The following is a 21,781-nucleotide window of genomic DNA, read 5'->3' as shown; positions in this document are numbered from 1 at the left end:
TCAAAAATAAAAATAAAAAAAGAAGAACCTGCCTGCTAGTGCCATAGCCCAGAGCTAGCAGAGCCCAGAGCTAGCACAGCAGAAACATTCAGTACGTAGTGGACATCCCGCGGGCTGCCAGATGAACAGAAACAGCAACAACAAAACCCAGGACATTTGACTAGCTTTGAATCTTAGATAAACAAGCTGTATTTTAGTACAAGTATGTCCCATGCAATATTTGGGATATAGAATACTAAAGCATTATCTGTTTATCTGAAATTCAGATTGAAACTGGATGAACTGCATTTCATCTGGTAACCCTTACCACCCTGCCCTCTGGGAACTCAGTCTTCTGGGGGAGGCAAAGGTCAAAATCAGTTATGGTCAACCAAGCATGACAGGTCATGCTCATAGCAGCCCTGGGCAGTGTGGGGCGGAGGCCAGCAAAGGGGAAATAAATCAGGGTGGCCCTCATGGAAGAGGGATGGGGACTGAGTCTTCAAGAGGGAGGAGGATGGAAGGGCATTCCAGATGGAGGGGGCACACGACGAAAGGGATAGAGGTCAGACACAGCAGGTGTGGGGACTCATGGTGACAGTGGGTGAGAGGGGTGGAGAGGACAGCTTATCACATTTTTGTAGACATCGGTTAAAAAGTGGGACTGAGGCTGGGCGTGGTGGCTCATGCCTGTAATCCCAGCACTTTGAGAGGCTGAGGTGGGTGGATCACGAGGTCAGGAGTTCGAGATCAGCCTGGTCAACATGGTGAAACCCCCTCTCTACTAAAAATACAAAAAATTAGCCGGGCGTGGTGGCGCATGCCTGTAATCCCTGCTACTCAGGAGGCTGAGGCAGAAGAATCGCTTGAACTCGGGAGGCAGAGGTTGCAGTGAGCCAAGATCAAGCCACTGCACTCCAGCCTGGGCAACAGAGCTAGATTTCATCTCAAAAAAAAAAAAAAAAGTGGGACTGAGGGCAGGGCAGTGCTGGGTCGGACGCTCTCAGGGGCCTCTGAGGGAGGGTGGCTCAGGACTAAGTCCGGGGAAGCCCCAGGGGCGGCAGCGGGCCGGTGACAGGGCCCTCTCCCACTCACTCTCCCTGACGTTCAGGGCTCCCCGGGAGGGGGCGGGGGGCGTAAGGAGGCCTCGGAGGGGGTGAGGCGCTGAAGGCCCAACGTGGGCACTGTGTCTCCGCAGGGGAGTGAATGCCCAAACCAAGAACGGTGCCACGCCCCTGTACCTGGCGTGCCAGGAGGGCCACCTGGAGGTGACGCAGTACCTGGTGCAGGAATGCGGCGCAGACCCGCACGCGCGCGCCCTCGACGGCATGACCCCGCTGCACGCCGCGGCGCAGATGGGCCACAGCCCGGTCATCGTGTGGTTGGTGAGCTCCGGGCCCGGGCGGTGGGGGAGGGGAGGCGGGGCGGAGCCGGCAGGGCGGGGCGTGGAGGGGGTGGGGCCATCAGGGTGGGGCGGGGGAACGGGAACGGGACTGGGAGGGGTAGGGGCGGGGCCCGCAGGGGCCTGGCGCCCAGCCCCCGCCCCTCTCTCCCCGCCCTTCCTGCCCAGGTGAGCTGCACCGACGTGAGCTTGTCGGAGCAGGACAAAGACGGCGCCACCGCCATGCACTTCGCGGCGAGCCGCGGCCACACCAAGGTGCTCAGCTGGCTGCTGTTGCACGGCGGGGAGATCTCGGCTGACCTGTGGGGCGGGACCCCACTGCACGACGCCGCCGAGAACGGGGAGCTAGAGGTCAGCGCGGGCCCGGGATTGGGGCGCGCGCCCTCTGCTGGCACCGCGCTCTCGGCAGGGCCCTGCCCGGGTGTGGGGGTCCCAGCTCGCGGCCGGGGCCGGGTCCTCACTGCCTGCCCCCGCAGTGCTGCCAGATCCTGGTAGTAAATGGCGCGGAGTTGGACGTCCGCGACCGCGACGGGTACACGGCCGCCGACCTGTCGGACTTCAACGGCCACAGCCACTGCACCCGCTACCTGCGCACTGTGGAGAACCTGGTACGATCCCTGCGCTGCTCCTGTAGCATTCTCTCTTCTCGCCCCTCCACCCCAGTGGTGGGTGTCGTCACCCCTTTTTACCAAGGAGGAAGCTGAGGTTCAGGGACGGGAAGCCCACTACCCCACACGACCTCTCAGCCCAGAACCACTGCCTACTGGGGACTGAGGGATTAGAGGCACAAAGGTTAACAGAAAGAGGACAGGGAAGAACAGGGTCACCCCAAGGGGTAAGGCTGGAGAAATCACAAGACAGGCCCCATTGGGAACAGTTAGGCTCCTTCACCCGCCCATAGACATTAGCTTGGGTATAACTCACAGCCACCTCTGCAGAAGACAGTGTAAGTGTCCCGTTCCACATATGGATAAACTGAGTCTGCGGGGCACCAAGATCACATCACCAGTAAGGGGTAGAGTGGAGAACCTGCCTTGATGGCCTGGCCAGGAGCCACCTCTCAGCCCCTGCACCATACATTTGCTGACTTCATGGCTGGTTCATAACTGGAAACCCATGCTACTCTTTTTAAATTATGTTATTATGGTGAGACAGCCATGAAGTGACCAGCTGGGACTTGAACTCAGCTGTGGATGTCTCCAAGTGCAGGGCTCTGCACCAGCTGGTACGATGCCTGCTTTGAGGCAATAGGCAGGGAGGAGAGTGGGCCTCGCAGCCAACCCCAGAAGGATGTGAACTAACTCCATGGGGCAGCCTGGCCATGGAGGGTCTGTGAAATGAGGCCCGGAGGGAAGAAGGCAGATGGTCTGTGCCCTGAGCACCGTTGGTGCATCTGCCCTCCCTACCAGCACAGGGGGATGGTCCTGGCTCTGGGGGCTGCAGAACACAGCAAGGCCCAAAGGCCAGAGGCTGCAGGCGGGCCTGAGGATGAACTTCTGCCCCAGAAAGAGTCTCTGGAAGAGAATGAGTGGCCCAGCAAGTAGTGAGCACCCTGTCACTAGGGTATATAAGCCAGGATGGACACTGGGAAGGGCTTTGCTGCATCAATGGTAGGTATCCCTTAGCTAAGAGAGTCTGTGACTCTGTTGAGGGACCATGGGGTGGCACTAGGGCCCAGGGCACCTGAGGGCCTCTCTGGATGCAACTGCTAGTGGTCATAGGACAGCAAACACCACTCATTGGATTCTGACTTAGGTAGGTACCCTGCCGAGTGCCTTAAAGGTGTAATCTCAGTTACTCTTCACAGTACATTAAAAAATATAGGCCGGGCGCGGTGGCTCAAGCCTGTAATCCCAGCACTTTGGGAGGCCGAAATGGGTGGATCACGAGGTCAGGAGATCAAGACCATCCTGGCTAACACGGTGAAACCCCGTCTCTACTAAAAAATACAAAAAACTAGCCGGGCGAGGTGGCGGGCGCCTGTAGTCCCAGCTACTCGGGAGGCTGAGGCAGGAGAACAGCGTGAACCTGGGAGGCGGAGCTTGCAGTGAGCTGAGATTCGGCCACTGCACTCCAACCTGGGCCACAGAGCAAGACTCCATCTCAAAAAAAAAAAAATATATATATATATACACACACACACACACACACACACACACATATATATATAGAGAGAGAGAGTTGGTTGGGTGTGGTGGCTTAGGCCAGGCACGGTGGCTCACGCCTGTAATCCCAGCACTTTGAGAGGCTGAGGCCAGCGGATCACGAGGTCAGCAGATCGAGACCATCCTGGCCAACATGGTGAAACCCCATCTCTACTAAAAATACAAAAAAAATTTAGCCAGGTGTGGTAGCACACACCTGTAGTCCCAGCTACTCAGGAGGCAGAGGCAGGAGAATCACTTGAACCCAGGAGGCGGAGGTTGCTGTGAGCCAAGATTGCGCCACTGCACTCCAGCCTGGTGACAGAGCAAGATTCCATCTCAAAAAAAAAGTTGACAGGCCAGGCATGGTGGCTCATGCCTGCACTTTGGGAAGCTGAGGTGGGTGGATCACCTGAGGTCAGGGTTCGAGGCCAGCCTGGTCAACATGATGAAACCCCATCTCTACTAAAAATACAAAAATTAGCTGGGTGTGGTGGTGGGCACTTGTAATTCCAACTACTTAGGAGGCTGAGGCAGGAGAATTGCTTGAACCTGGGAGGTGGAGGTTGCAGTGAGCCGAGACCGCACCACCACACTCCAGCCTGGGCAACAAGAATGAAACTCCGTCTAAAAAAAATAGTTGACTATATGTCATTTACTGGGTGCCATGTCCTGGAGCTCAGCAGGGCAAGTAGTGCTGTTATCCCCATTTGCAGATGAAGAAACTTAGGCACAAAAAGCATAGGTGACTCACCCTAAATGACACAGCTAGTAAGTGGGGGAGGGGAAGTTTGAAGCCACTGTCCCAGACTGCAGAGCTGGGTGACTCAGGGCAGATGCAGTACACCTGCTGTGACTCAGCCTCTTATCTGCTGCCTACAGGGGTCAGGGCTTGGTGCCCTCAGCACCCACTGCTGTTGGCCAGGTAAAGAGCACCTTTGGGTGCTGCCCAAGCCACCTCCTATAGCTCCCCTGACTCCTGGGGTAGGCAGCTGGGCCTGGTCCCCTGGAATGGGTGGGGGGTGTGTGCCCTGGTTCTCTCACCCAAGCAGGCCCAGCTTCGGCAGTGACAGATCCAAGCCACAGAAGATGCTGGCCCAGAAAAGGCAAACACTCCCGCAGAGCCCCTAATTACGGGGCCAATGAGCGCAGCCGCCGAGCCGTTACCTGGTGCCAGGCCTGCCTCTCTCTCCCAGGGGGCCTGTGACACTTCTTAGGCAGGGGGGGGCACGGGGCAAGGAGGAGTACGCCTGGGTAGGAGGCAGCGGAGCAAGCGGGCTTGCCGGCAGCAGGGGCAGCATGGGCAACGTAAGCAGGGCCCCCACCCCATCCCCCTCTGCACCGGGAGGGGACAGGCCTGTGGTCAGAGGCACAGACCCGGCAGGGCGGGGGAATGGCAGGCCTGGCAGCCTGAGCTCTGGCTGCCCATCACTGCTCAGCTGGCTACCCAGGCCCCACCCTTACCCCAAGGGCCCCATCAGGAAACAGGCCGGGCTGGTGTTGGGAGTCTGCCCCAGGTCCCAGGTCCGGCAAGGAGCACTAGCTTGCCAGCCAGATAACTAGGGATGGGCCTGTGCTGTGTGCCTCCCCATGGAGCCTCTGATCCTTAAGGGAGAAGGCCGATCTCCCGGCAGTTCTCCCCTTGGGGTGCAGCTCAAGGCCCCCTCCTCGTCGATCTCTCCACCCTCCTAATCAGGGAGGAGCCAGGCGAGGCAGTTTCCCAGGAACCTGGGTCCTGCTGCCTGGCGGGGCTGGGCTTGAATCTTAACTTGGAGGAACCTGAGAGACCCTCCAGTGATGCAGAAGAGACCCCGGAGAGGGGTGTGGCTTGACCGAGATCCCACAGTGAAGGCGTGGCTGAGTGGGACCCTAGCCTGGAGAGCAACGCATCTTGGGGTGCACTTGCCTTCATGGCTTCCCTGCCTCCCCTTCAGAGCGTGGAGCACCGCGTGCTCTCCCGGGGTCCATCCGCAGAGCTGGAGGCGAAGCAGCTGGATTCAGGCATGTCCTCACCCAACACCACGGTGTCAGTCCAGCCGCTGAACTTTGACCTCAGCTCGCCCACCAGCACCCTCTCCAACTATGACTCCTGCTCCTCCAGCCACTCCAGCATCAAGGGCCAGCACCCTGCACGCGGTGAGTGTGCCCAAGGAGGAAGAGGGGGAGGGAGAGCAGACTGAAGCCAGACCACTGGGCTGTGAGGGTTGGCCTTGGGCCACCCTGCCATAGCCAATGTCAGAGACTACCCTCATCGCTTGCTCTTAAACATGGGGAGGAGACACCCCTTCTGCTGAGAAACAGATGTCACTCATGCGTGTGTGTGCTCATCACAAACATAGGTGTACATCCACATGTACTCTCCCCACACACAAAATCCACGTGTGCCGCCCACCATTCATTATTCTCAGCTACTCACACACAAAAGCACACGCTTGTATATGTGTACATACAGCCTACAAATATGAACACACACACAGAGCCATGCTAATATCTGCACACACCCACCTTATACACAAGCACACAATGCTATTTCCATACTACAGATATGCACACACACACACAACCATGTCCACAGAGCAATGCACAAATTCATCAGTACAAAGAAGCACGTGCACAAATGCATACACACTCAAACACACACAAATGCACAATCGCCTCAGCAGACTGCAGGCATGCGCGTACACACACCCTGACCATGCCCTGAGCATGGGCGTCTGTCCACTTGCAATGCCTGGTTTACGCCGCTAGATGGTGGCCTCCAGCCCCGGGAGGGGTGCCCTGCAAAGACTAGATGTGACCATCCGTACTCCCAAGGAGTAGACCCTCCCCTTCCAGGTGACCCTGCCCTCTAGACACACCAAAGCCTCGGTGCTTCCCCTCCAAACCAGGGTGCCTGATCTTCCCCCAGTAAGTGCTGGACTGGGGCAGGGCAGTGCCAGGGAGAGGAGGCCCAGCACCGCCAGGGGCCACAGCAAGTGTACCAAGTGGTGCCCTGGAGCCCACTGTGGCCCTCGGCAAGTTGTTTCCAGGTGGTGGAGAGTCTGTCTTGGGGAACAGCCTGTCCGAAAGCTCCCAAATCTGGCCCTTTCTTCTGCCTCCCCAGAGCTTTCCAGCGCTAGAGCTGCAGACATACAGAGCTACGTGGACATGAACCCGGAGCTGGGCCTGCCTCGGGGCATGATCGGGAAGCCCACACCCCCACCACCCCCACCCAGCTTTCCCCCGCCCCCCCCGCCCCCAGGCACCCAACTGCCCCCACCCCCACCTGGCTACCCAGCTCCCAAGCCTCCTGTGGGACCACAGGCAGCTGACATCTACATGCAGACGAAGAACAAACTCCGCCACGTGCAGACGGAGGCCCTCAAGAAGGAGGTAGTGAGCCCTCACCCCCTGCCTGCCTCCCAGCAGGGGGACTAGGCCGATGGGGGCCAGTGAGGCCAAAGGCCTGGCCTCACTAGTGGGCATAGGGTGGGGGTCCCTAGGTCCTTGGCATGTTCAAGAGTCAAAGCTCCTGGCGAGTCCCATGAGGGGTCAGGGCTGGACACTGGACTGGGAGGAGAGTAAGAGCAGGTCACCGCCCTCCATGGGAGCCGGGGGGTGAAGGACGCAGGTCCAGACAGCTGTGCCTCAACAGGAACTGGGCCTGTGCCACCTCTTGCACAGAGTGGCTGGGTTGTCATGAAGTTGACAGAGAATTCATGGAGACTGCTCCTCCCCAAGCATGCCCCCACCAGCCCCACAGCCCCAGGCTCAGTCGGAGAGTGTTACCCAAGGGAGGTGGCTGCCAGGTGGAAGGTGCCGGTGGCATGGCTGTGGAGGTGAGGGCTGGAAGGAGTGTGGGGGGAAGGTGAGCAGGCACTAGCGGGGCTGGGTGCCCACCGGCAGTGGGGGCTGGGAGGAAGTGAAGCTGTGGCTAGTTCCAGTTTAGGGCTCGAGATCCTGGGGGAAAGGGCCAGGCCTGAGCTGGGAGCCCTGGAGGGAAGCAGAGCCTGTGTGGAGAGGATGAGGCCAGGGCAGGCAGGTGGAGTGTGAGGCACCTAGGGATGTCTGGGGGCTGCAGGCCCCTGGCTGAGGCTCTGGAGCAGGAGTGGGGGCAGAGGTCTGGTCTGAGCAATTCTGGGAATCTTGGGCAGGGTGACCTGGGGAACACTGGCATTCTGGCCACAGGAACAGAGCAAGGATGGCCTGAGAGGTGAGGGGACAGCCTGAGGTCACAGGTGGCCAGATGTGGTGTGGCAGCGCTCTGGGGTCCTGCTGGAGCCTGGGACCTTGCATTTCTCTCTTAAGCCCAAGGCAAGCCACCCCAGGGCCAGTTTATACAAGGTGACCCAGGTCACAAGGCCACTGGGCAAGGGAGGCATGGGAGGGACACCAAACCTGCAGGCCAGCTCCACTGGCTGCCCTCTTCATGCCACCTTAGACCAAGCTCCCACAGTGGCTTCCCCTTTCACCTCTGGGAGGCAGAGGGGGCTGGCCAGGTAGGGCTGCAGGGGCCCTGGAATCGCTGAGCTCCCAGCCCAGCCTGTGGGCCCCGCCCAAAGCCACAGGACAGGTGGCCCAGCCAGTGTCCCCTCTCCACCGGTGAGCCCAAGTGCCAGGTCTGCGTGGTCCCCTCCTGGCTGTGTGAGCCCGTCCCGGGTGTGTGCGTCCCTCCTGGCAATGTGCGTCCCTCCCGGCTGTGAGCCCCCTCCCGGCTCAGTGCGCCCCTCCCGGCTGTGAGCCCCCTCCCGGCTGTGTGCGCCCCTCCCGGCTGTGAGCCCCCTCCCGGCTGTGTGTGCGCCCCTCCCGGCTGTGTGCGCCCCTCCCGGCTGTGAGCCCCCTCCCGGCTGTGTGTGCGCCCCTCCCGGCTGTGTGCGCCCCTCCCGGCTGTGAGCCCCCTCCCGGCTGTGTGTGCGCCACTCCCGGCTGTGTGCGTGCTGGGCCGCAGGCGCCAGGGCCGGGACCCGGACACTCCACAAAGGGCTCTTTGTGTGGCCGCGGCGCCCCCCGCGCGGGTGCCTGACCGAGGGCGGGAGCAGGGTCGTGGCGTCCGAGCCTCCGGGCTGCAGGGGGCGCGGAGCGGGCGGGCTGGCCCAGAAAACAAATCCTGCGGTGTCGCGTTTCCTGCAACGTGAGCCAGGTCGGGCGGGGTGAAGGGTCTGAGGCCACCTTAGGGACGCATGGGCTGGAGAGTGGGGCAGGGGACAGCCCCCACCCCGTCACTCAGTCTTTGGCCGGGCCGCCTCACTCTCCCTCACTGATCTGGGCCTATTTGGGGGCAGCTGCGACGGGGCGGGAAGCCGTGCTGTCACCCGACCCCGCCTTACGGCCCCTGAAACCCGAGGCTTGAGCGCGGGTGTCGGTGTCGCTTTCGGATGGGGATGGTTTCCAGATGCAGGAGGGGAAGCAGGGGGACGCGACCCGGAGCCGGGGGCCAAATATGAGAGGCCCCCTCTGCCCAGGATCAGCCCTCTCCCGTCTCCGGCGGGGATGAAGGTGGGGACTCAGCTCCCAGCTTAGGGAGAGGCGCAGGGGGCGGGGTCACATCTGGCCTGGGGCGGGTGCAGAGCTGCGGCCAGGTGTGGCAAGGTAGTTGGCGCCCCCGTGGTATCCGCGACGGCTGGGGGGTTCGGCCTGGGATTGGCGGGCCCCGGGTGATGTCAGGCCGTCGGAGCCCATAGGCTGGCCGTGTGCGGGCGGCTGTAACCTGAGAGGAAGTATCAGGTAACGCAGGTGTCGGGTCCTGCCGCCCCCGCCGCCAGGTGCACAGCGGGGGCCACCAGCACCGTGGCAGGTAGGAGCAGCCCCCGGATGGGCAACCGGGGTCCGGGGCAAGCCGGAGCCTCGGAGAGCACAGGCTCTGGAGGGGGCTCCCTCCGGCCCGGGACCCCGAAAGACAGGGCTCCGCGGAGCCCTGGGGACCCGCAGTCCGTCTGACAGCCGAGAGCGGGGTGCGGCCAAGGGCCTAGTGAGGGCTAAACCGGGAGGTGCCCCTTCTCCAGCTCCCCCTGGCGTCGGGGCTGGGCCACCCCGTCCCTGGGCCCGCCCCTTCTGGCCTCAGTGGGGGCCCCTGTGCCCCTTGGCCGGTGCCCAGAACCCCTCCCTGTAAGGCGGGCGGAGCCTGCCCTTCCACCGACGCCCCCATGACCCTCTCCCCGTGCCCGCCCTGAGAACAGGGGATGTAGGAAGACGGCTGCTGCACCCCTCGACGGCCGCTGGCCACGAGTCCCCAGGAGGTGAACGGCTGGGTGGGGAGGCGTGGGGGGCGCCTACCCGGCAGGTGCCCGAGCCCCACCGGTCACTGTCTTCCCGCAGCCGAGCTCCTGCGACGGCCACGACGGGCTGCGGAGGCAGGACTCCGGCCGCAAGCCCCGCGCCTTCAGCAAGCAGCCCAGCACAGGGGACTACTACCGGCAGCTGGGCCGCTGCCCGGGCGAGACGCTGGCCGCACGTCCAGGCATGGCGCACAGCGAGGAGGTGCGTGCCTGCCCGCCCACGCCCGCCGGCTGCCCGCCCCTTGGCCCTGCCGTCCGCGGCTCACTCGAAGGCCCCTCTGCTCCCCCGCAGGCGGCGCTGCTCCCAGGGAACCACGTGCCTAACGGCTGTGCCGCAGACCCCAAGGCGTCCAGGGAGCTGCCACCGCCGCCACCGCCGCCACCGCCGCCCCTGCCCGAGGCCGCGAGTTCGCTGCCACCGGCCCCGCCTCTGCCCCTCGAGGGCGCTGGCCCTGGCTGCGGGCAGCGCCGCTCCTCTTCGTCCACCGGCAGTGAGTAGGGGCAGGTTGAGGGCTGGGGGGCGGCGCTAGCCCTGAAAGGGGAGGGAAATCTAGACACCGCCCCCTCCCCAGCTGTCACTGCCCGGGTCCTTCCTCTTCTACATGCTCTTCCGGCCACCGCTACCCCATTGAGTACTTGACCCTAAGAGAGGGCTCTGGGTTGCTCGCGGTCCTGCCAAAGCAGGGCGCGGCTGCGCTCCTGGGGCAAGTCCCCTCCCCAGTCTGGGCCTGCCTCCCACCCCCTAGCTGTGTGGCCTGGGCAAGTCCCCTCCCCTCTCTGGGCCTGCCTCCCACCGGCTAGAAAGGGTCTCCCAGCTCTGGCGCTGGCATTTCCAATGAGCTGGTGCTGGAGGAACACTTGAAGTAGAACCAGCTTCAGAGAGGCCCCGAAGCTGGCCACCCTTCCCCCTGCCCCCGTCTATCCTGAGCCTCTCTTCCTCTCTCCATGCCTTTCTCTTGTCCTTCCAAGCAGCACAGACCTGAAGCCTTCTTAGATATGCCAGGAACTCTTCCTAGCCAGTTCCTGCCAGGGGCCCTGGGCCAGCCGGGGCCTGGCTATGGGGGCAATGTTTTCCCCTCCCTCCCCGGTGACTTCCCTAGGCATCCTTTTTTAAGAGCTAGACTGGTGCAGGATTCCTGGGCTGCTTTTCTGTAGGGTGGGACAGTGTCCCCCTGCCAGGATACCTAGAAGGCCCAGGACAGGGTGTCTAGATGTGGTGCTCCCATCTCAGCCTGGCTGGGATGCCTTCCTCACCCAGCCACTCAGGGCAGAGATCATGCTTAGTGGCACCCTCCAAAGCTTTGTCTCCCTGACTAGGAGTGCAGAGCAGAGCTTGTCCCCCTACGGTTCCTATGGAGCCCCAGCCCCTGCAGACCAGAGCCCATGGAAGCATGTCCAGCACCTGCTGAGCCTCCTTCTCCTTCCCTCCACAGCCTGCAGCAGGGCTGAAGCTAAGGGCAGAGAAAAATACTCTGGACTTCCCCAGACACCCCCACCCAGCACAGCCAGGGCTGGGTGCCCTACCACAACCCAGTGCCAAGGTGGAGGCCCTTGCTAGGGGCTAGAGCCAGTGGTGGCCCTGTCCAGCCCTCAGGGGCACCAGCCAAGCCGGGAACTCAATGGACCACCCTCATGAGGCCCCAGAGCAGCCGGGGCCAGGGTCAGATGGGCAGAAAAGCTCCTCCTCTCTTCTCCACTCCCCCCCTCCTGCTCTCCCTGGCCCGCTCCCTGTCCCCTGCTGTCCCAGTCTCATCCTGGCCCCCTCTCCCTCCTAACTCCACTGTCACTTCTCTCCTCTTGGTCCCTAGAAGTGAGAGTCCTGAGGCACAGGAAGAGTGAGTAGCTGCGTGCGCGGCTCCTGGCTGAGGCTGAGGCGCGGGGTGGGGGGAAGAGGCAGGAAAAGCAAGGCAGGAGGGGCCCAGACTCGAGGAAAGGGCAGGGGCTGGCAGGCGAGAGAAACTCGATGCATGGGTGGGCCCTTGCACCTCATACCTACCCTCATACCCACATACGCACCTAAGCATTCTGCGCCTGGCTGGTGGTTTTGCCTAAATAAATGAGCCAGCCACACCGATTTTCCCTTTCTCCTCTTTTTCCTCCCTGTGACTGTACTCTGGGATCCCCAGTCTGGGAATCCAAGAGCTGTCAGCCCATTTTGTTCCTCCCTCCCGGACCTGACCCCTTCATCGGGGCTCAAGAGACCTCTCTCCAAATCTCCATTTGCCTCCTCCGGCTAAGCCGGAAAATGCACCCTCTGCCCTGTGTATTTGCATATTACCCACCTGCCCGTCTTCCTGGGTGCCTCCCGTAGCCTCAGTAAGGGCCCTGCTTTCCTGGGCCCCTAGAGCTGAGCCTCGCTTTGCCATAAATGTGCTCCCGGCTTGCAACCAATGTGTCTGCTTGTGCGTCTGTCTGTGCGTGTGGTGGGGAGGGAGGGGACCAAGTGGGTACTGACACTCCAGGGTCCGGACTCTGTATGTCCATGGAGGCCCCAATTGACTCAGTTCAAGGGTCACTGAGGCTTTGCTGATGTAGGGAGAGGGCCAGAGGGAGGCTCCACCCCAGCCAGGCTGAGCCAGGGAACCTGGGACAAAGGTCGGGTGGCTGATTCCAGGTATTGTTTTGGAGCTGGGCAGTCAGTGGCTGGGCGGGGACATATGCCCAAGAGCCACCATGAACTCCCAGGGTCCTCCAGGCGGGGGCCCTCCACCCCGTGAGTAGGGTGGGGAGGATAGTGGGGTTGTCACAGTCGGGGAACCAAGGGCCCGCCTCTGGGGGCCCTGAAAACAGCCTGTGGGACCTGGGATCTGGAGAGCTGCTTGCTGGGGCCGAGGATGGGCACCCAGCCAATCCTGGCTTGGGAAGGAGGCTGCAGAGGGGCGGGTGAGGGGTGGCAGGGATGCAGCCTCACCCTGGCCAGTGCCTCATTTCCTGCCTCTGCATAGGCACCAAGTCTTTCAACATGATGTCCCCGACGGGCGACAACTCGGAGCTACTGGCTGAGATTAAGGCTGGCAAGAGCCTGAAGCCTACGCCGCAAAGCAAGGGGCTGACCACAGTGTTCTCAGGCAGCGGGCAGCCGGCCTTCCAGGTAGGCGGGCCTGGCAGGAGCCTGCGACCTGGCTTCCCTGGCCCCAGGCCACCGGGCGCTCAGCCCCACCGCTTCTCCCTGCAGCCGGATTCACCGCTGCCGTCTGTGTCACCTGCACTGTCACCAGTCCGGAGCCCCACACCGCCAGCTGCGGGGTTCCAGCCGCTGCTCAATGGAAGCTTGGTTCCGGTGCCACCCACTACTCCTGCGCCGGGCGTGCAGCTGGACGTGGAGGCGCTCATCCCCACGCAGGATGAGCAGGGCCGGCCCATCCCCGAGTGGAAGCGCCAGGTGATGGCGCGCAAGCTGCAGCTGAAGATGCAGGAGGAGGAGGAGCAGAGGCGGAAGGTGGGTGGGGCGGGGTGCCCAGGGAGCCCTGGGGTCTGCATCTGGATGCACAGCCCATCCCTCATGCCATTCCCAACCCCAACCTCGGGGCCTCTCGTTTTTCTTTTTCTTTCTTTTTCTTCCTTTCTTTCTTTTTCTTCCTTCCTTTCTTTTTATTTCTTTCTCTCTCTCTTTCTTTTCTTTCTTTTCTTTTTTTCTTCCTTTTCTTTTCTTCTTTTTTTGAGACAGAGTTACTCTGTCGCCCAGGCTGTTGTGCAGTGGCACGATCTCGGCTCACTGCAACCTTCGCCTCCCGGGTTCAATCCCATGCTCCTGATTCTCCTGCCTCAGCCTCCCAGGTAGCTGGGATTACAGGCACAGGCCACCATGCCCAGCTAATTTTTTTGTATTTTTATTAGAGATGGGGTTTCACCATGTTGGCCAGTGCTGGGATTACAGGCATGAGCCACTGTGCCCGGCCATTTTCTTTGTGGAAAGCAGGGTGGCAGGCCCCCGTTTGGGGCTTGTCCCAGTCTCCACACACACTCCCAGCAGCCTGTCCTTGGAAGTGAGACAGCAGCCTTTCTCAGACTCTCCCTCACCTGCCCAGCACCTGGGATCTGGTTAAAAGGCCTGTTCAGATTCAGGAGGTCTGGGCGGTGCTGAGGCTCTGCATTTTAGCCAGCTCCTGGGTGAGGCTGCTGATGACGCTGGTCCAAGGACCACACTGAATAGCCAAGAGGGCTTTGGTCTCAGTCTTAGGGACATGGGCTCTATTGCTGCACTGCCACTTTCCAGCTGCCAATACTGAGCCTCATCCAACCTCAGTTTCCTTCTCTGTAAGGTGGGCTGATCAGCACCCGCTGGCAGGATGAGTTGCCTTTCATTCATCCAACAACTGTTCCCCAAATGCCATCTATTTTTATTTTTTGAGACAGGGTCTCACTCTGTCATTGAGGCTGGAGTACAGTGGTGTGATCTCGACTCACTGCAACCTCCGCCTCCTGGGTTCAAGCGATCCTCCCGCTTCAGCCTCCCGAGTAGCTGGGACTACAGATGCCCACCAACCATGCCCGGCTAATTTTTGTATTCTTAGTAGAGATTGGCCAGGCTGGTCTCGAACTCCTGGCCTCAAGTGATCCACCTGCCTCGGCCTCCCAAAGTGCTGGGATCACAGGCCTGAGCCACCACACCTGGCCCCCGAGTGCCATTTATGTGCCCCACACACTGTTGTAGCCTCTGGGGATTCATGGTGAACATATCAAGGCCTGCTCTAAGGTGGCTGCGGCCATGTGTGTGAGTCACCGAGCACAAAAAATGGGGCAGTGTGCTGGCCGGGCGCGGTGGCTCAAGCCTGTAATCCCAGCACTTTGGGAGGCCGAGACGGGCGGATCACGAGGTCAGGAGATCGAGACCATCCTGGCTGACACGGTGAAACCCCGTCTCTACTAAAAAATACAAAAAAATAGCCGGGCGAAGTGGCGGGCGCCTGTAGTCCCAGCTACACGGGAGGCTGAGGCAGGAGAATGGCGTGAACCCGGGAGGTGGAGCTTGCAGTGAGCCGAGATCCGGCCACTGCACTCCCGCCCGGGCGACAGAGCGAGACTCCATCTCAAAAAAATAAATAAATAAAAATAAAAAAATGGGGCAGTGTGAGAGTGGGTGGCAGTGGAGAAGCACCTGGGCTGATGAAACACAGCCAGCTGCAATGGGGAACGGAAGGGACTGGGGCAACCCTAACTGACCACCTTATATGTGGGCTGGGGGGTGTGTTAGGGAAGGAGGAGGTGATGTCTAAGGTGAGACTTAGAAGATGAGTGAGGGGTGGCCAGGAGGAGAGTGGACTGAAGAGCCACAGGTGGGACAGGGCAGTCTGGAAGTGACAGTGGATGTGGCCCTGACTGTCCTGGAGGAAGGGGGTCGCTAAGCTGGAGAGACCTCAGTGGGGGTCAGGTTACCAAAATCTGGCCAGCGGCCCAGAAGAGAACGGACTTTCTCCCGGAGCACTGGGGAGCCAGGTAGGGGGAGTGTTAAGCAGGGAAGAGGCTGCTTCCTATTTTGTATGTGGGGAGTGGATCACATAGGGTCAAGATGAATCAGGGACCTCTGGGGAGGTGATGGCAGGCCCAGGGGGGAAAACTGGACATCAGAGGTGGAGAAAAGTGAGCAAATGAGAATATTACGGTGCCCAGCTGTCCAGCAGGATGGGGGTGGGGGGTGGGCAGCTCAGTGGAAGCTGCAGCTGTAGCCTCTTTAAGAGCAGAGTGGCCTCTCATTCTGCACATAAAACACTGACCACAGGGAGCGGGAAGGCTTGGGCCACAGGGGAGCTCGAGAAGGGGTCATGAGTCTGGGAGGAGAGGCCTCACAATAGCCGCCCTCGAATTGGTTGGGGAGCGCCACCGCGCCTCTCGGTTTCAACGCCTTTCGCAAGTTCCTTGGGTGGTGTAATGAGCCAACAAGCCAGGCATGGAGACCCCGTCTGCCGGCCTGTTCTCCTTGCCGCCGCAGCAGCGACCAGCGACCGGCCGTGCCCCCCGCCAGCGACCAAAGTGGACACTGCGCAGAGCCCGGAGCGGCGGCTCGGCCGAAGCCTCGCCCCAGCTTCACCCCCCGCCGGCCAGGCGCGGTCCCTCCCTACAGATGCAGCCCCGCGGAGCCATTACACCACCCAGGACATGCAAAAGGTTCCCGGCACCACTGCGGGAGCTGGGCCAGAGGGAGACGCGCCTCCCTCCCCTCTCTTGTCTTCCCCGCCTTAGCTGACGGCCACCAGCTCGTGCTGCTACCCCCGCGAGGGCTGGAGGTACTCCCGCGAGCACAACGCCATCCTTGGGCCCTTCGGCGAGCTCATGACCGAGGCGGACATTCTCCGCATCGAGCAGCAAATCGAGAACCTGCAGGTGCTGCACAAGGCGCAGAAGCTGGAGGCGCGCCTGGAGCAACTGGAGCTGGAGCTGGAGCAGCTGCTGCCCATCTCGGCCGCCCTGTCGGCGCCGCGCTTCACCGTCGACCCGCGCCGCATGCGTGGCCGCGCCGTCAGCCTGCCCGCCTGGTGCAGCAAGATCTCCACGCTGCTCAAGAGCATGGCCACGCTGCTGGCCGCGCTGGGCGGCCGGCCTGCGCACCTGGCGGAACTGCTGACTGCTGACACCGGCCAGCCGCTAGCGCCGCTGCCCGACGCGCCCTGGCGGCCCGGACCGCTGTGCCTGGGCCGCTCGCACTCGCTCAGCTGGTGCCGCGAGGCCGTGGCGCGCGAGATCCTCGAGTGCGGCGTCTCAGTGCAGCATCTGCGCGCCACCTACGAGCTGCGCGCACGGGGCGCGGAGCCCGCGCGCTGTCCGCGCGGCAAGCCCCCGCAGTCCTCTGGCGCCCCGGGCCGCGAGCCCATCCTGCAGGAGGACTACGTGGCGGCCGGCTCTGGCCAGCCCAGCGCCGCCGCCGCCCACGGCCCGCTGGCCGACTGGGAGCCCCTGGGCACCCTGGGCCCGCCCGAGGCACAGGATCGCCAGGCGGCGCTGCCTGAGCCCGAGCAGCTGGCGCGCCGGCCGCCCCTCTGCACGGAGCTGCGCGGCGTCCAGGACTACCTCGACCTGCGCAAAGAGCGCATCGTCTACCTCTTCCTGGAGCACTGGCGCCGCTGGGCCTTCCGCGGCCCGGGCCGCCGCGCCCAGGCGCGCCTACGCAGACTGCTGCCCCGTGTGGCGGCCGCCGGTGCCGGCCCGGAACTGGAGGCCACGAACGCCCCCCGGCTGCCAGCGAGCGACGGCGCAGCCCACGGTCCCGACGAACGACTGCGGCAGCTGCTGAGGCAGCGGCAGGCGGTAGGCAAGCTGCTGGGCCACTGGCGGAGCCTGCTGCGTCGCGTGCCGGCAAGCCCGGGCCTGGCGCACGGCCTGTACTGGCCCCAGCACTTCCTGCCGCCCCTGGACGGCGGCGCACCCCCGCGCTACGACAGCCTCACGCTGGACCTCTTCATGCTCGGCTACTTCCAGCTACTCGAGATGGGCCTGAGCCGCGAGGAGCGCAAGTTCCGCCACCTACTGTGCTACGAGATGTTCGACCGGCTGGGCAGCCACCCGTGGGAGCGCATCCGCCTCTTCCACCGCGTGGTGCTGGAGGAGGTGGAGGCCGGACGGCGCGGCTGGAGCGACGGCTTCGAAGACCTCAGGCACCGGTTCTTCGGGAATGGCCTGGAGGCTGAGCCAGCTCCAGAAGAACAGGAGAAGAAAAAGGAAGAGAAAGAACGCGAGCTAACCGAAGAGGCCGCTCCAGTTCAGACAGGGGTCCTGCCCGAGGGGCAGCCCGAGGCCCTGGCCCCTGCGCCGCAGCCGCCGCCCCCGCCTGCTGCACCTCCGCCGACCTCAGACTCTCCTGGTTCCGAAGCCCCCGCCGAAGACCCCTTGGAACTGGTGTCTGAGATGGGCGAGTTCAGCAACGAGGACATCTGCCGCTACATCGACCGCAGCTTCTCCTTCTGGAAGGAGAAGGAGGCAGAGCTGTTTGACATCTGAGCAGCGGAATTCGGAATTCGCAGTTCACCCTCCAGCGTCTTAGCGTGGGCCTGGACGCCGGTCTGACGCCCTCCAGAGGCCGGAAGCAGCGGGAAGAACCCAGGACTGTGGCCTTGAGCAGCCCGGAGGGCCCAGGACCAGGCTGCCTCAGCCTCTGAGGTCCCATCGTGGCAGGCTGTGGGGCGTTGGTCGCATAGGCAGGGCACGCACAGAACAAACCCGGTGTCCCCCTCTGGCCCCATGGCATTGCTGGGCTCTGTGTGGAGCCAGGCAGCAGAAGCCCCTCTGAGTGAGGGGCTGCGGCCCCCCCCTTGTGGCAGTGTGGCCTGCTCTCCGGTTTTCCACTGGAGTTCACAGCTACCTCCTTGGCTGAGGTCAAGGGAGCCTCGTGTGCAGTGTTCCGTGTGAAGTGTGCCGTGTACAGACCCTTTCTCCTCTGTAACATTCGATAAATAAAACTCTTTGCTGTAAACTGCCTACGTTGGCCACTACACCTGCCCCCGATGTCACTGCAGCCCCACGAATGTACAGCACATGTCCACTCTTTTGGGAAGAGGGCAACCATGGGCCGAACGTCCTTCGCAGGGGAGCCAGGGGCAGCCCGAGTCTCCCTGAGCCAAGAGGCTGGGTGGGGGCCCACATCTGCATCTGCCCAGAGGTCTTGGGCCTGTGGCCATTGGCCACCTGCCCCTGTGGCGAATCACGCTCAGGACCTCTGGGTCCCAGCTACTTATTCTCTGCTTCTGTCCCACTCAGCTCTGATCTCTCTAGTGCCTCCTGTAGGACACAAGGGTCTGGGTTACTAGGGGAAAGGAGGCCAGCTCTGAGGGGCTGTGACTAGGCACTTCATCCACTTGTCCCACAGAAGTTCATCAAAAGGGTATCTTCCTGTGACCCTGACTCCTTCAGGTCCCCAGGTTGAGGGTACCCCCTATCTCCCAGCCCCTGCAGGCCCTGAAGCTTTGTGGTTGTGTTTCAGGAGGAGGAGGAGGAGGCCCGGCTGGCCAGCATGCCCGCCTGGAGGCGGGACCTCCTGCGGAAGAAGCTGGAAGAAGAGAGGTGAGCTGGGGGTCAGGCAGAGACTGGCCTGGCAGGGTGTCTTGACTGCGTCCCTGAGGTGGAGGGACCAAGTGACACTCTCTTTTTCCTTCCAGGGAGCAGAAGCGGTGAGTGCAGGGCTGGCCCCAACCTGCCACCCTTACCCCCACCCAGGTCGCAGAGGGTCATCCCTTCATCCAGGCCAACTTGAGTGCATCCTCCTGTCTCTTAGTCCTTGTACAAAGCCTCTTTCCTCCTTATAATGCCCCAGCCCGCTGTCCCCCAGAATCTCTCTCTCATGCTCTGATAACTTTGCTCCCAGTTAATTCAGTCCCTGCCTCCTATTAGCATGGCCTTTTCTACCCTTCAATTAACCTAACCCCAGTATCAATCACCTTGATTGGCCCTCAGAATGTATTTTCTGCCCCTAGTAATCTCACCCAGCCCAGTGCTGTCCAGTAGAAATATAATGTGAGCCACAGATGCAATTTAAAATTTTCTAGTAGCCACAGTGAAAATGTAGAAGGATATAGGTGAGCTTAATTTTAGTACTGTTTTATTTGACACAAAATATCAAAAATATTATTTTGACACATAATCAATATGAAACTTAGTGAGATGTTTTATATTCCTCTTGTAAAATAAGTCTTTGACCAGGCATGGTGGTTTACACATGTAATCCCAGCACTTTGAGAGGCCAAGGCAGGGGGACCACTTGAGCCCCAAAGTTTGAGACCAGCCTGGGCAATGCAGTGAGACCTCATTCTGGAAAAAAAAAAAAAATTTTTTTTTGGGACGGAGTTTCACTCTCGTCACCCAATCTGGAGTGCCGTGGTGATCTGGGCTCATGCAACCTCCACCTCCTGGGTTCAAGCGATTCTCCTACTTCAGCCTCCTGAGTAGCTGGGATTACAAGCATGTGCCACCACACCCAGCTAATTTTTGTATTTTTAGTAGAGACGGGGTTTCACCATGTTGGCCAAGCTGGTCTCAAACTCCTGACCTGAAGTGATCCACCCGCCTCAGCCTCCCAAAGTTCTGGGATTATAGGCGTGAGCCACCAAGCCTGGTCTTTTTTCTTTTCTTTTCTTTTCTTTTTTTTTTTTTTTTTGAGATGGAGTCTCACTCTGTTGCCCAGGCTGTAATGCAGTGGCTCAATCTCGACTCACTGCAAGCTCTGCCTCCTGGGTTCAGGCCATTCTCCTGCCTCAGCCTCCCAAGTAGCTAGGACTACAGATGCCGGCCACCACGCCCAGCTAATTTGTTTGCATTTTTTTTTAGTAGAGACAAGGTTTCACCATGTTAGCCAGGATGGTCTCGATCTCCTGACCTTGTGATCCGCCTGCCTCGGCCTCCCAAAGTGCTGGGATTACAGATATGAGCCACCGCGCCTGGCCTTTCTTTTTTTTTCTTTGAGAGAGAGTTTCGCTCTTGTTGCCCGGGCTGGAGTGCAATGGCATGATCTTGGCTCACTGCAACCTCTACCTCCTGGGTTCAAGCGATTCTCCTGCCTCAGCTTCCCAGGTAGTTGGGATTACAGGCACCTACCACCATGCCTGGCTAATTTTTGTATTTTTAGGAGAGGCCAGGTTTTGCCATGTTGGTCAGTCTGAGCTCCAACTCCTGACCTCAGGTGATCTACCCACTTCAGCCTCCCAAAGTACTGGGATTACAGGCGCGAGCCACCGCACCAGGCATGCAAAAAAAATTTTTTTTAATTAGCTTCGTGGGGCCAGGCGCACAGTGACTCATACCTGTGATCCCAGCACTTTGGGAGGCTGAAGTGGGCAGATCACCTGAGGTCAGGAGTTCAAGACCAGCCTGGCCAACATGGTAAAACCCCGTCTCTACTAAAAATACAAAAATTAGGTGGGTGTGGTGGCGCATGCCTGTAATCCCAGCTACTCGGGAGGCTGAGGCAGGAGAATCACTTGAAACCGGGAGGCGGAGTTTGCAGTGAGCTGGGATAGCACCATTTTGTGCTCCAGCCTAGACAATGGAGGGAGACTCCATCTAAAAAAAATAATTAAAAAATTAGCTGGGCAGGCCGGGCTCAGTGGCTCACACCTGTAATCCCAGCACTTTGGGAGGCCAAGGCAGGCAGATTACTTGAAGTCAGGAGTTCGAGACCAGCCTGACCAACATGGTGAAACCCCGTCTCTACTAGAAATACAAAAATTAGCTGGGCATGGTGGTGTGCACCTGTAATCCCAGCTACTCAGAAGACTGAGGCAGGAAAATCGCTTGAACCTCAGAGGTGGAGGTTGCAGTGAGCTGAGATCGTGCCACTGCACTCCAGCCTAGGTGACAGAGCGAGACTCCGACTCAATTAAAAGAAAAAAAAATTAGCTGGGCGTAGTGGCACACACCTGTGGTCCCAGCTACTTGGGAGGCTGAGGTGGGAGGATGACTTGAACCCAGGAGGTCGAGGCTGCAGTGAGCCATGATTTCACCACTGCGCTCCACCCTGGCAACAGAGCAAGACCCTGTCTCAAATAATAATAATAATAAAACTTAGTCTTTGAAATATCATGCACATTTTACACCTGCAATCCATCACAGTTTAGACCAGCCACATTTCAAATTCTCAGCAGCCACATGTGCTTAGTGACTATTCTGTCAACAGGGCAGATCTACCCTCTACGTTCTAAAAACCTGTCTCTAATTCTCAGTCCCTGTCTCTCAATTATATGGTCTTTCTGGTCCCCAGCAGCCCCACCCCAGTCCTCAATACTTCATATTGACAGCTCCCCAACAACTGAAGTCCTGATCCCAGTAATCTTGCTGCTGCACCCCAGCAACACCACCTCCTCACACGGTGCCACACAGTGACCCAGCACCTCTGTTTCCAGTAACACCCCAGCCCACAATAATCCAGCCTCAGCCTCCCACTCACACAGCTCCCCTATGCTCCAGTAACCCCATTCTGCCCCCATCTAGCCCCTCTGTCTTCAGCAACCCAGCCCCCACCCTCAGTAACCCTCCCCTTGCATGGGTGACCTGGCCTCTGCCTGGTGCCTGGCCCCACCCTT

The 21,781-nt window shown here is 60.5% G+C and overlaps 1 protein-coding gene across 8 annotated transcripts in view; it reads left to right on the top strand.

The window, feature by feature from the left end:
• The window catches only part of ESPN (espin), a 38,191-nt gene that overhangs the window by 15,422 nt on the left and 988 nt on the right, over positions 1-21,781 (top strand). Inside the window, exons 3-14 of one of the 8 annotated variants that reach the window (XM_037985096.2) lie at positions 1,178-1,364; positions 1,550-1,732; positions 1,858-1,989; positions 5,460-5,661; positions 6,629-6,897; positions 9,820-9,981; positions 10,072-10,270; positions 11,588-11,614; positions 12,725-12,870; positions 12,955-13,218; positions 18,691-18,770; positions 18,866-18,877. In XM_037985096.2, the coding sequence (XP_037841024.1) occupies positions 1,178-1,364; positions 1,550-1,732; positions 1,858-1,989; positions 5,460-5,661; positions 6,629-6,897; positions 9,820-9,981; positions 10,072-10,270; positions 11,588-11,614; positions 12,725-12,870; positions 12,955-13,218; positions 18,691-18,770; positions 18,866-18,877 (1,863 nt within the window). The other 7 variants (XM_037985098.2, XM_037985097.2, XM_037985094.2 and 4 more) reach the window with 7 other exon arrangements.

This window comes from Chlorocebus sabaeus, chromosome 20, assembly GCF_047675955.1.
Source record: "Chlorocebus sabaeus isolate Y175 chromosome 20, mChlSab1.0.hap1, whole genome shotgun sequence".
In the NCBI taxonomy this organism is placed as follows: domain Eukaryota; kingdom Metazoa; phylum Chordata; class Mammalia; order Primates; family Cercopithecidae; genus Chlorocebus; species Chlorocebus sabaeus.
The sequence above is the reverse complement of the archived record's forward strand: the minus strand, read 5'-3'. Positions and strand labels throughout refer to the sequence as shown.